Raw genomic sequence first — 13,517 nt, 5'->3', positions numbered from 1 at the left:
TAAATCGTTTGGTTATGTTAAGGAAATGTTTATCAATGATGGTCTGGAACTAATTAATTTTAATTATTAGTAACAACTTTAATTACGTGTATACACTAGGCATCTGAAAGAATTCATTGTTTTGTTTCACTATTTGTATTTGGTTGTATCAGCTTGGCGTGGGGTCCCCTTTCTTATCTAAAGCCCCTCATGAAAATGAAACTTATCGACCAAGTGGTCCGCAGCTTTCGGGTGGCGAAAGTTTTTCGAGAAAACACCGACAAAATCAACAGTATTGACTTTTCTCCAAGTGGAGAAACCTTGATTTCCTGCAGTGAAGATGACCAAATTGTGATTTATGACTGCGAGAAAGGCACCCAAATTCGCACAGTGAACAGCAAGAAATATGGAGTGGACTTGATTCATTTTACGCACGCTAAGAACACCGCAATTCACAGTTCCACTAAGGTTGATGATACTATCAGATATTTGTCACTACATGATAACAAATACATAAGGTAAGTGTAAAGTTACTAAAAACATGAATATGTAGTCCTTGGGTAGATTTATATTATTACCAAATACACTCATTTAGTTATAATATTGGCCTGTTTTATCAAAAAAGGTAACACCTCTCCTAAAACCTAACCTCACACTTTTTTCTGTATTTCATAGTCTCTTTTTAAGGGATTTTCACCTAATTTAGATCACTAGATTTCTGCAAAATATCAACAGAAGGTGACAAGCATTTTGACTTTTCCTAAGTTTTTTTTTATTCCTATAGCCCATTGCTCCAAATCCCTGAAAATCTTATTTTAATTTTAAAAAATAATCTATTTTTAAAAGCTGTTCTTTTAAGTGTATTAAGCATTTTTTTGGATTAACTTTTAAGAAATTAAGTCATCCTCAGCTGTTCCATGGTTCTTTTACCCTAGACAATCCTCTAAAAGGTTAACTCACATTTTTAGTTAATCCAAATGCTTATTCATATCAAATCTATGAACTGTTCTCACCTTAGTTTGCTGAAAATGACAGAAACTATTTTAGGGGAACAACTCAAACATTTGCTATGGGTTAATTGGAATTTTGTACACAAGGCAGCTTTTTTTTCCTGATCATTTGTACTATTTAAAATGGAATTGTTATAAAAACATATTTCTGTTTAGTCACTTTTTTTCACTGCAAAGTCACAATTTATTTCTAGATATTTTCCTGGACATACAAAGAAAGTTGTGTCTCTCTGTTTGTCTCCAGTTGAGGATACTTTTCTTTCTGGGTCTTTAGACAAAACTTTAAGATTATGGGACTTGAGATCTCCCAATTGTCAGGGCCTTATGCATTTATCGGGACGACCTGTCGCCGCGTATGATCCTGAGGGGTTAGTTTTTGCTGCTGGCGTAAATTCTGAGTGCATAAAGCTCTATGACTTAAGGTCCTTTGACAAGGTAGGGTAGCTAGTTTGGTATTGGAGAAGTTGGGTAAAGTTTTGAGTGTTGTAGGGACCTTTTGTGACATTTACCCTGACCCAGGAAAAAGAGTGTGATTGGACTGGTCTGAAATTTTCAAGAGATGGTAAAACAATACTGATCAGCACTAACAGATCAATTATACGGCTGATAGATGCTTTCCATGGGAGTCCTTTACAAACTTTTACTGGTCATTTAAATAATAAAGGTTGGCTTTCAAAGATTGTGTTAATTTTAATAGGTAAATAAACTTCTGGTTTTTTTTTAAAGGCATTCCTATAGAAGCATCGTTTAGTCCGGATTCTCAGTTTATATTCAGTGGATCAACAGATGGACGCGTACATGTTTGGAACGCGGATACAGGCTACAAAGTGTGTGTTCTTAATGCGGATCATCCCGGTCCAGTTCAGTGTGTACAATTCAATCCAAAATACATGATGTTGGCTTCTGCCTGCACCAATATGGCGTTCTGGTTGCCATCAGTGGACGAGACGTAAAACAGTCAATTTAAATTGTTAACAACTTGGTGTACAGTCTGATTTTTTTTTCCAAAGACTTAGTTTGGGGAAAATGTAAGTTTTCATTGTGTTTTAAATTTTATAATCATCATCTTTTTATGTTTTACGTTAGTGTTGTGACAAATTCTGTGAAAAACCAAGTAATTTCATTTTCATCTTTTTACAGTAAACAAATTCTAATTACAGTCTGTACATAATTTAGTTAAGACACTGTGTAAGTTGTTGTTTATTTTATTACAGTTTGGTGGTAAATTAATGCCAACTGCAATAAATTTTCTACATTTAGTGACCTCACATTTTAATACAACAATATGTTAAAGTGTAGAAAATAATGTGTCTGGAAGGGTGTGAATAAATGATTTAAATTTTTTAGTAAACAGAGTCAACTTAATACTCCAGACCAATTTTCATATTTCCAACCATTTTTCATATTTTACGTTATTTCAGATCACAATCAATAATACCAACCTCTGCAGAAAAACTGGAATTATTTTAATGAATATTATCATAAATCCACACCATCAGTATTCTCTCTTATCAATTAATATCAAACTGTTCTCCATAATTCATGAATCAATCCCAAATTGATTATTGTTTACCACATCTGAAGGCTATGACAAGTAGGTAAATATTTTGGAAAGTAAAACAATCCATTACCTATATACAGTAGTTTGTAAATGTTGTAGATAATCTTTAATAAACTTTTTACTAGGGATTTATTGGTACGTTATATCAGTTGACCTACATCACATGTAAAATAGTGAAATTTGTTGTTAAAAGTTCAATTCAAAGCACATTTAATAATCATAATAGTCCATCACAATAATGCAAATCAAAAATACTTGGAATACAAGCAAAACATCAACTAGATTTTTCATTAATATAATCGCAAGTAAACAAAAGAACTAGAGAGATAAGAATCGCAAAAACAACCATTAATAATGAAATACTATTCTTCAAACCATACACCCCATATCGCTCCATGAAGTACGTTCTAAACGTATGGTGCAAAATGAGGGTTTTGCGTAAAATTAAGTCCGAAACCTCGTTAACAATCGAAGACAATAACCATATCAACAGATCGCACCTGTACAACAGATCTCAATCTTTCCACCAGGAAATCCGGTTTGCCTTAGTTTTATCTCAATGCTTCGGAGTTATGCCTTTACATAACGTCGGGAAAAATGTGGAAGATGTACAATTCAAATTTTTAAGTTTACGCTTCTTGTATTCTTTAATACATTTCGGTTGCGTTTTTGCTACTGGAGTGGCAGCAGTAGTCAAAATGGCATTGCACGGATTTCTAATTGATGAAACCTGTAAGTATTACTATGTAAAACCAAAAGTTTTTTGCAAAAACAGTTTGTTTCAGCGGTTACCAGTTTCTATATTTTCAATTCGTTCGCCTCAATTCATTTTATGTACCTTGCTTGGAGATGGCAAAAAATATTGAAGGAATACACTTACGTTGAAATGTCAATGAGGAATTATAATACCAGTAAAAATGTGAAGAGGAGAAACATTTTGACGTCCACGTTCTTTATGTTTTTTGGACTCAGTAAGTGTCACAGTTTGATTTGAAATTTCATGTGAAAACTTCCATTTTTGTTCCAGTTGAGCACATTTTATTTATATTTACAAATCTGTTCCACGGTATGACATGTAAAAATTACAAAGATCATCCTGTAGAAATTTACTTCAAATGTGCTTTTCCTCAATGGTTTGAATTAGTCGGTTATTCACATTGGGCTGGAGCAATTGTAGAAGTAAGTTCATCATCAACTATTACTTTCATCTATTGATAATAAGAAAAATAACATGAATTATAGGTTACCAATTTTATCAGCACATTCACCTGGAACTTTACCGATTTATTCATTATTTTAATCAGCATTTCTCTAAGAGAAAAGTTTAATTTAATATCAAACAGGATCAAACACTGCAAGGTAATACTTTTAATATTTTTTTGTAAAAAAAGTTGGATTTTATGTAATTTCAGAACCCTCCCAACAAGTTCTGGAAAGAAATCCGTGAAGATTACTACAAAGTATCCAACTTAACCAAAGTGGTCGACATACAAATAGCTGGGCTAGTGTTAATTTCGTTTTTAAACAATATTTTGTTCCTTTGCATTCAACTTTACAATAGCATTAAGTGAGTTTATTTGGTATGGATCTACTAGACTTTCAGAAGACATTTAAAGCTTTTTTACAGGGAAAGAGAAGCTATTATAGACAGTATTTATTTTTTCTACTCCTTTGGTTATATTGTGTTCCGACTTGTAGCTGTATCGTTGTACTCAGCTACTTTAAACGAAGCTGCCAGAAGACCACTCAAATATTTATACTCATTACCCACGGAAAATTACACCATTGATGTAAGTGAAGTAGACTAGAATCTTCCAAAAGCTTCCGTATGTTTCTAGAGTAGCTTAAAAGCTTCCAACAATTTATAGAACCGTCCAAATGCTTCTTAAGCAGTCCAGAACCTTAAATATGCTCTTTAAACTGTCCAAAAACCTTCTATAATGCTCCTGAAGCAGCCTAGAAACTTTCAAATTTTTTTAGAACATTCTAAAATGCTTTCCAACTAGTCTAGAAGCTTTCAAAACAGTTAGATTTAGATTTTAGATAGATAAATTGGGTCATTTTATGACCTTAAACTTATGATTGTCTGGTAACTAAACTATTAGGCCCACTTGTACAACAGTGGTTCAACCTTAGAACTTAGTGGGTGTAATCTTTTGCTGTCACTTTTAGACCTAAATGGGAGTGGTATATTTAAAGTTGTTATTACTAGGTAAGCCGTTTAATCACTCAAATCAACTACCTACCAAACGGCATCACTGGACATGGCTTCTTTCTAATAACAAAAAACTTCTTATTACAGGTAAAACTGTCTTAGTTCAAAGAAAAACTAGTTTTTCATATTTTTTTTTTATTTACAGGCAGCTGCGACTGTTGTGACGTTTGAACTGATGATTTTCCAGTTTTCACCAGTGAAAAGCACTACAAGTACAACTATAAGTAATATTACAAGTAACACCTGTCCGTGTACAAAATAACAGGATTTTGCAAGTCTATTTTAGTACCTCATATAGGTAAAATAGCTTAATAGGAATAATGCAAAAGGATGTATTTTTGACTCACTTCGCAGTAAAATTTACAGTCTCTATAAAAACAACTCAACTTAATCATACTTGATTTTCAAATGTTCTTGTACTAAAACTAGGACAGTCACATATTTCTCAAGTGATGGAACTTATTACAGATTCACGTAAAGTTTCCTCAGATTCATTCCTCTGTCTTTTCTCTTTGTCATGGTTGATTCGAACCATAACTACCGCAACCATTCCCAAAATCAAAGCCCCACCACAGACATACGTCAGTATGTTCCTATAAAATCCGACGTTTTCGTCTTTGTGAACGGCTTGGATAACTTCAACAGCCACACCATTCGACAGTTTATCAGCAAAGCTCATGATTCCGTAAATGAAAGCTCCGCGGCTGGTTGTAGAGCCAATCAAGTTGGTGGTGATGTCCAAACTTGACACTAGGACTACAGTACTGGCTACCCCCATTAGAGAGGAAACAACGAAAATGTAGTAGGAAGTGTACATGTCTCCTTGTCCCCAGTGAATCCATATGCAGCCGGTTAGTCCCAGAACTGCTCCTACTAAATATGTGATCTTTCTTCCCAGCTTTTTCGTGATCATTCCAACTGGAAAAGAAGCAACAAAGCTTGCAATGTAAATTGCTAAGGGTACTAAAGCTAATGCACTAGCAACCATATCCAGACTCTCTGATAGGTACAAACTGATAAAAACTTGAGTTAAATTAATAAACAGTCTAGAAGACATGTACACTGTTCCAATCATGTACAGATTTGGATTGAGAAACAATTTCTTGAAGCTCACTGTTGGAAGGTTATCCTGGTGGTTTCCACTAACTTTGTTTAACGTTGGCTCCTGTATTATCAGATAAAATATGGCAGAGCACATTGTGCCTAGTGTCATCACTGACCACACGATGTACTGGAACTTTTGAGCGTGTTCCGGTCCAATTTTGCTGTTATTTCCTCCAGATATGTGAAGAATCCACCAAGTGACCAGGTACACCAAAACGCTCGCCACCACGGTAGCACCGTTACGTACAGCGGCCAGTTTAGTGCGTTGGTTCTTGTTGGAGGTGATTTCAGGAATTAAGGACATGTGGGCGATTTGTACTGCAGCCCAACCAAATTGGAAAATAATGATAAAGAAAGAGTAGTAGAGCATTTGGTTCAACCTGGAAGCGCTTTCGCACCCCAAACAGGGGGAGAAGATGAAAGGGAAAGTGAAGATGACGCATATCGTTCCCATAAAGTACCATATCTTTCTTTTGCCAAATCTGTAGATCCACCAGTCGTGGTTTTTGTCTGAATTATAGCCAATGAATGGGGTGGCAACAGCGTCTGCTATTTGACCAACCAGAAGTAGGATACCAGCTTGACCATTTTCAAAATCCAATACCTGAAATATTTGCTGTTTTGAATATTTATTAAGTTGTTGATTTTTACTTACAAAGTGGAAAAAGACGAGAAGATAACTAAACCACATAGCAGCACATACATCATTAAGTACATGTCCAAATCCATAAGCCACGTAGATTTTTACTGGGAGACTTTTGTTGATTTTAAAGCAGATGTCGTCAGTTATAGAAAGTTTAGAGTCTTTCTTTTCTTTTAACATGATTGTTGTTCGTACAAAATCTCTTTAATATTTTAACACTGGATTGTTCTTAGTATTGACTTCTACCCTAACATCGACTGTCACAACAAAAACAGCAAATAATTTCTCTTGTAAAGTCTTGTAAACGCATTGTGTTGATTTGAAGAAAGTATCCTGAAATACGAGTTTAAATTAGATCAGAAGCAGTTTAAATTCTATAAGCATTAAGATTGATTTAAATTGGATTTTAAGTTTAAAAATAAACTTATTTGAGTAGTAAGTATCCTAAATTGATCAAGAATTACTATTAAGTGTTTATGACAATTAATGGAAGTACCTTTTTCATTCATCTCATACAATTTCAGGCAGTGTTTGAAGGTTTTAAACTTGACGAAATCCTCTTGACTTTTATTTTTGCCTTACTGATTTTATTAGGTATCCAAACCAAAATAAAAAAAACAACTTACCTATACAGGTTTCTTTTACTTAAAAACGGTTATACTGTATGTTTCCGACTTTGAAATATACTAATTAGCGTTTGCACGAAATTGGCTTTTCGACCAGATTGATATCGAATTTTAAACTATTTAGTCGAGTGAAAAAAGTCAAGTTTGGAAAGGCATGTGACGAAAAATCGTGACAAAGACATTAATAACTTATCACTTCTTGCTTCACCACTAAAATAATACTTTAATTTAACTTTTGTTTGCAAACTAACTAGTTATATAATGTTTGGTTGTTTAGTAATGCTATTTCGGTCTAGTTTGTAAAATTTTAAGTCCGTGAAGTCTTGCGTCAATTTTTTTACACTTTAAAAATCTCATTTCTATGAAACGAAAGTACAGGACAAGAAGAAGTAAGGTGGTTAGAAGATATATAAGTGCATGTATTTGGTTAACACAGATTACTATGCTACCGCTAAATAAACCACAAAACGGCGCATTAGCAAAGTAATATTTACTTTTAATAGAAAAATATAAAGTAGGTCGACACGTCTGTTTGCTCCAAATGTAGGTTGAGTTGGCAAAACGGCAATGCCCTATAAAACAACGTCGATTTACTCAACAAATAGATAATAAGTGCATTTGCCCATAATTTTACATCACACTCTGGTTGCAACTGGTTATCTTAAATGCATTGTGATTTAAGTATATGAATTTCGAGTGTTAATGATGTTATATTGCAAGGGGTTACTAAATAATTTAAGTTGATTGTTTATTTATCTTTTGCCGGAACTCTCATCTGCTCTTTTGAAACAGGAAATCTTAATAAACACTAATGGAAATGTTTTTATCTACATTTATGCAAAACGTTCTGTATATTCTAATAAGTAATTTCACTAAATAACTAATGAACCAATGTTATCAAAGACAGACTTAATGTTATAAGTATGAATCAAATGTATTTGTAAAATTTGGGGATCCTGTGTAAGAAGCTTAGTTAATTAATAATCAACTTAAAACAGTTTATAGACATACCTGACATTTACTGAGTTACACCAACAATTCCTTATGATTTTAATTTAGGATACTGATTTTTTTTTTAAATTAACGTTTTAATTGAACAACTTACACCTGAAGGAAACTGATTGATAATAACCTCAGGAAAGGCCATTTAATTTCATCAATCCTTATAGTGGTTTTATCTGATTTTCAGTATGTAGTGGATGTAATTTCGTAAGTCAATTGCGTAGTGGGTGACAATAAGTAGGGCAAATTTTCCCACTTGAACTGTAAGAATACCTACAGGAGCATCCTGATTTATATAATAAATCAAAACATGTAAATCCTTATAAGGTGGAGTTTCATCCCTCTTTAAAGACGGTTTCTTCCTGGTTATTTCAAAACTGAGATAGTAATAAGTATTAACAAAAAAAGTGACAAATAAAACTTCTATTTTTTCTTTGTTACAGTTAACATTAATTTTAACACACCCTGTATAATTTGGTTTAAACGGTTTTGTTATTGAATTTTTTCTGTTTTTGATAGCAGGTGTGTACTTTATTCACAGGGGACGTAAATATTTTGATTGTTATATTGTGATACATCGCAATTGTTTCAAGTGGCAGCTATTTTGTTTTTAAAGCTAAGTCCAGTGGCACTTTTTTTAAAAATAGTGAAAAAACAAAAAAAAACAAACATCAAAGTAAAAATGACCTAATTTAATGCAAAAAAAGACGATATAACTTAACCCAAAATGAATATTATAAAACCGTATAAAGGCTAAACCACTTCACTTCTTTGGTTTCTTCTTTTCGGCCTCCTCTTCTTTCTCCTTCTCAATTTCGTTTACATATTTTTCAATGGTTTCTCCATCCAACATTTGCAACGGTTCGCCGTGTCGCATCACGGCAATTTCCAGATTTTTCTGCCCCGACTGGACCACTTCCAGTAGGGCACGAATTGCCAGCTTAACAGTCCCCTTCTCGCTCGACACCTCCTCAGCCGTGTAATACTTCTCCAGGAATTCCCTGACAGTTTTGGCGGAACGTCCAGTGGCGTTTGCCTTCCACTCGTAATAAATCCCGGACGGTTCGGTCTGGTACAAATGGGGGGTACCATCATAGTCAAATCCGCCAATCAGGCACGAAATACCGAAAGGACGTCTACCGTTACTTTGAGTGTATTTTTGTTTTAAACTAGCAATGTATCTGAAAATTTAACATACAGGGTGAAACATTCATTTTTTAATGACAGGAAAGATGTAATTTACCTGGTAATGTATTCTAAAGTAACTGGATCTTCAACGGTAAGTTTATGGCTCTGACACTCGATTTGTGCTCTGTTAATCAGAATACGGGCGTCGGCAGTCAATCCGGCAAAAGCCATAACAACGTGATCGTCCAAAAGGCATATTTTCCGTACGGTACGTTCTTCCTGCAATTTGGCAACGGATTTCTTTTCAACCCCTAAAACTACAGCATTTGCACCGCGAACTCCCACCTGAAAGATGGATTAATATCAATCAGCTATAATATAATACAGGTTGTGTGAAAACTAGGGAGATTTTGAATATTTGTCCAAATTTTATTAAGGAACAAAGAGACAGTTGAAAGAGGAACTACAAAATACATATCAGAACCTTATAGACATGATTATACAAATCTTCTTCTCCTTCTAAATGTCTGCTAAAAAACAAAAAAATGTATTGGCAGTACCATGTAACTAGCTATTGCAAAATTGATCTTACATTCTGTTTTCCTTTTATTTGAAACTTTCAAAAGCTAAATTTGGTATGTCAGGGCTTATTAAACCATCTAAAAAATGAGTAAACAAAAAATGTTAGGTCATTTGACACAGTGGTTTTGGTACTCAAAAATTTGAAAATCTTACAGTTCAGAACATCATTAAACTTAATAATAGACTTAAAGTAGGTTTGTTAGGTAATTCATGATTTATTGGTGACTTATTAATTATTGGGAACACTATGAATAATACTCAGAATACTATTTCTACCACTTTTGGATCTTTAAATTCTGATATCTCATCCAAAGAAGATCAAGAGTATTGACAATTTTGAATTGTATCCTAGTGAGGGTTTTTTAGGTTTTTGATCATGAAAGTATTATGAAACCAATTGAACTTACTAGGATAATAAAGATAGCAATTTAAAAAAAACAAAAACTAAAGACTCAAACTCAAATACACATCTTTGCTGCCTTAAAATACAATCTACATGGAGACCTGTGTTTTGTACACTTTATTCCTTGATGGGTGCAACACTGGAGAAAGTCTTTTTCCCCTTTTATTTACTCATTTAAATTTAAGCTTTACTACATATTATACGTAGGGCTTAAATTACAACGAAATTGAGGATAAAATGGTAAAGTACAACAGAAAATAGTAACAAGAATCTTTACCGCTGTGGATCCCTTCCGTACGGCCTCCTGTGCATACTCCACTTGCAATAAGTGACCATCTGGCGAAAACACGGTAATAGCACGATCGTATCTAGCGGACATGTTTGGAAAATCTTTAGTTTTTCTCTAAAATTTTGAGAAAAAGCTGAGTAATTTAAAGTGAAAACTTGCCGAATCCTAACCTCACAAAATATTTTGCTTGTTAACTTGACGACTTGCAATAAAGTGACATTGTTGATGTAAGTGACAGTTTGAAGATAGATGACAGTTAACAAAACATGAATAATACACCATTATCGGCCATTATTTTCAATATGGTGATGTTTTGCGTGTATTTTGGGTTGCCTATCAAACTAATGGGGATTAAAGGATAGATAGAATCTTCAGAGTTATCTATTGTTGTTTAACAGTAACGTTTTATTTATCAATTTTTGGCCTTTAAATTAATTAATTCTACAAGTTTTACTCTTCAGGCTGAGGACGAGGCCGATTCCTCCTCTTAGACACTTTGGTGGCTTTCGGCTTTGGTGTCGTTGGGTTCTCCAGTTCTTTCAACTGATCCTCAGTTAAACGACCTTTGTACCAGTCAGCACATTCTGGCACATTTCTCGCCCATTCGCAGTTTTTACTAACATCATTAAACACTTGACCAAGTTTACATCCATTCCTTCTGGGCGTATCCCCATTGATACACACGTAGAAGAATTGACAATCCTCAGGGTCGGCATATCTTGGATGGCTCAGGCCTATCGACTCGTTCACTTTGGGACAGTCGAATTGAAACACGTCTAAAAGGTTAATTAATGCAGGTTTAGAAAGTTAATATGAGTTTAAAGCAGATAATGACCTTCTGAGCTGCATCCTTTCCTTTTTGCTTCGTCAGGCCAGGAACAAATTCCTGCGTTTTCGTTGTAAACCAAACCGTTAGGGCAGATGATCATGTTGAATTTACCATCAACGCAATAATAGAATTTGTCGCAAATGTTTTTTTGTTCGTGTGCGAAATAACCGTTTTTCCTTGGACAGTGTTCGGTTGGTTGTGGTTCTTCTGCATTATTGACAAAACTACTAGAAATTGCAAATTAACATTTTTCTAACAAACCTACGTAATTTTGGTCTGGCACTGCAATCAATATTAAAAGGCAAATCGCATTTCTCGTATTCAGTACTGTAGTCATTGAAAACCATCCCATCGGGACAAAGTTTTTCAGTAATGGCACCATCTACACATTGGTAGAACTTGTCGCATTGTTCGGCGTCCGCAAAGTACCCGTTGGGTTCCGGACACTCGTCCGACGTTAAAGCGTCATCCGGTTCTCGATTGGACGATTTCCTAGACGAGGCTGCACTGCAACTTGCTAAAAAATGTTTATATTGTAAACGGCGTTTTGTGAAAGTTGTAATCAAAAACGACCATTGTTGCAACGTTAATTACGCTTTAAAGGTCAATATTATCAATTTAAACCTTGAGAAATTTCCGAAAATTTACATGGAAATCTTATTAAAGTTCAAGTACTACTGAGAATACATAATATGTCCAGCATTTGCCTAAATCTCAACTATCCATCATTGTGCTGCATATGTGGAGGTATAAGTTACATCAGTTACAAGATTGTCCTAATACAGTGTACGAGTTTGTTTAGGAACTGCATTACGGAGTTTTCAGTGTAATATAAATATACGTATAGGAGTAATTTTACCCACTAATAAAATATCTCAGAATTTTCTTATTGAATAATAAATTTGCATGTTTGTTTGCAACAAATACGATGAAATAGCACCATATTTAGAAAGTCTTATTATTAGATCTTTTGATCGTAAAATACGAGTTTTTACCAAGCATATTTCACGAATGTGTACACTTTCACTATACTACCTGAAGTAATATGTTAATTTGATTACATCGAAAGTTGTGCCACACATTTCTAATATAATTCAACGAAACAAAAAAAAAATTACTGTAATGTGGAAACAGTGCCTGACATTATTTTTGAACTTAAGTAAATATGACGTACTACAACAAATACTTACCAACTAAAGCTAAAATCCAAACTGTACACCGTAACTTATTCATGACTAAACTGTGACTGGTGGGCACGCAGAAGTGCCAAGCGGTTATAAAGAAAGAACTTGCTATTCAAGTATGCGGTCTGACCTTCACTGACATATGCACGAAGAAATGATTCCTCATTTACTGTTTGTTCACAAGTGTAATTACCTATAAATTCACGCTTAAAACTTCCAGTAGTATTCTTAATCGATTTTCTTTATTATGACATTTACAGAAATGGCATAAACCAGAGAATGGATGTTATTTTAAAAGAGTTTATGTGTGCAACTGAAATTGTTCAAGGGTAAACCATGGTCAACTGGGTTATTAAAAACACCAGGGTCTTTGGTCGGAAATTGATTTCCGATTGCCCACATTTAGATTGTCGATAAAATTGAATTTGGTTGACTGGAGCAAATAGTGTCTAGCAAAACATCAGGCCAATGTGGTTCAAATTTGCTAGCTTAACCCTTTTTTTCCATAAGGAATCAGAGACTGTAACAAGCGAAAATAGATCATAATGCTTTTTTTTTAATAAATAACTTAGGAAATCATGTTTTTTCTAAAAAAAATCAAGATTTTGATATTTCAGCAGATTGCTCCAAAAGTCGTCCTCAGAAGCTTTAAATATTTCATTTCATGCAGGTAATGATCAAAAAGCTTTAATAAAAACAAAAACATCAGGTCAATGTGGTTCAAATTTGCTTGAAATAAGTCGCTGTCTTAACCCTTTTTGCCATAAGAAATGAGAGACTTCTCATTGTCAGGAACATCAGAATGTCCTGGCACCCAGATGAGGCGGATGTTATTTTCCAACGAGAGTGTCTCGAGGATGGTTTTTCATTCCAGCACCAGCCGGGAGCTTACCTTCACTGAGTGCTTGGATGGCTGCCCTGTTATCTGAGCAGATTTAAAACAGTTATGGAAAGCTTTTAGA

The 13,517-nt window shown here is 34.3% G+C and overlaps 5 protein-coding genes across 5 annotated transcripts; 2 read left to right on the top strand and 3 right to left on the bottom strand.

Annotated features, from left to right (window-relative positions):
• The first annotated feature begins 6 nt into the window (after positions 1–6).
• Wdr82 (WD repeat domain 82) lies at positions 7–2,340 on the top strand. Its single transcript, XM_081986222.1, has 4 exons — positions 7–497; positions 1,184–1,424; positions 1,479–1,653; positions 1,716–2,340. Exons 1-4 carry the CDS (start codon positions 190–192, stop codon positions 1,940–1,942), a joined length of 951 nt encoding a protein of 316 aa, XP_081842348.1. The 5' UTR covers positions 7–189; the 3' UTR covers positions 1,943–2,340.
• A 148-nt stretch (positions 2,341–2,488) lies between these two features.
• Positions 2,489–5,124, top strand: LOC145733409 (gustatory receptor for sugar taste 64b-like). Its single transcript, XM_081986218.1, has 8 exons — positions 2,489–3,282; positions 3,336–3,521; positions 3,578–3,729; positions 3,793–3,909; positions 3,963–4,117; positions 4,178–4,340; positions 4,763–4,852; positions 4,911–5,124. The coding sequence occupies exons 1-8, from the start codon at positions 2,946–2,948 to the stop codon at positions 5,025–5,027; spliced, it is 1,317 nt and encodes a 438-aa protein (XP_081842344.1). The 5' UTR covers positions 2,489–2,945; the 3' UTR covers positions 5,028–5,124.
• LOC145733407 (major facilitator superfamily domain-containing protein 12-like) lies at positions 5,065–8,292 on the bottom strand. Its single transcript, XM_081986217.1, has 3 exons — positions 8,150–8,292; positions 6,525–6,845; positions 5,065–6,473 (listed from the first exon to the last, which is right to left on the bottom strand). The coding sequence occupies exons 2-3, from the start codon at positions 6,690–6,692 to the stop codon at positions 5,211–5,213; spliced, it is 1,431 nt and encodes a 476-aa protein (XP_081842343.1). The 5' UTR covers positions 6,693–6,845; positions 8,150–8,292; the 3' UTR covers positions 5,065–5,210.
• A 525-nt stretch (positions 8,293–8,817) lies between these two features.
• Positions 8,818–10,741, bottom strand: Prosalpha4 (proteasome alpha4 subunit). Its single transcript, XM_081986228.1, has 3 exons — positions 10,531–10,741; positions 9,384–9,613; positions 8,818–9,321 (listed from the first exon to the last, which is right to left on the bottom strand). The coding sequence occupies exons 1-3, from the start codon at positions 10,630–10,632 to the stop codon at positions 8,904–8,906; spliced, it is 750 nt and encodes a 249-aa protein (XP_081842354.1). The 5' UTR covers positions 10,633–10,741; the 3' UTR covers positions 8,818–8,903.
• A 166-nt stretch (positions 10,742–10,907) lies between these two features.
• On the bottom strand, positions 10,908–12,722 carry LOC145733415 (protein obstructor-E-like). Its single transcript, XM_081986227.1, has 4 exons — positions 12,562–12,722; positions 11,637–11,888; positions 11,378–11,578; positions 10,908–11,318 (listed from the first exon to the last, which is right to left on the bottom strand). Exons 1-4 carry the CDS (start codon positions 12,602–12,604, stop codon positions 10,993–10,995), a joined length of 822 nt encoding a protein of 273 aa, XP_081842353.1. The 5' UTR covers positions 12,605–12,722; the 3' UTR covers positions 10,908–10,992.
• Between the last annotated feature and the right edge of the window lie 795 nt (positions 12,723–13,517).

The sequence above is a fragment of the Ips typographus genome, linkage group LG9, assembly GCF_016097725.1.
Source record: "Ips typographus isolate SLU linkage group LG9, UJ_Ityp_2.0, whole genome shotgun sequence".
Classification (NCBI taxonomy): Eukaryota; Metazoa; Arthropoda; class Insecta; order Coleoptera; family Curculionidae; genus Ips; species Ips typographus.
Note: the sequence above shows the minus strand (reverse complement) of the source record. Positions and strands in the feature narration are given on the sequence as shown.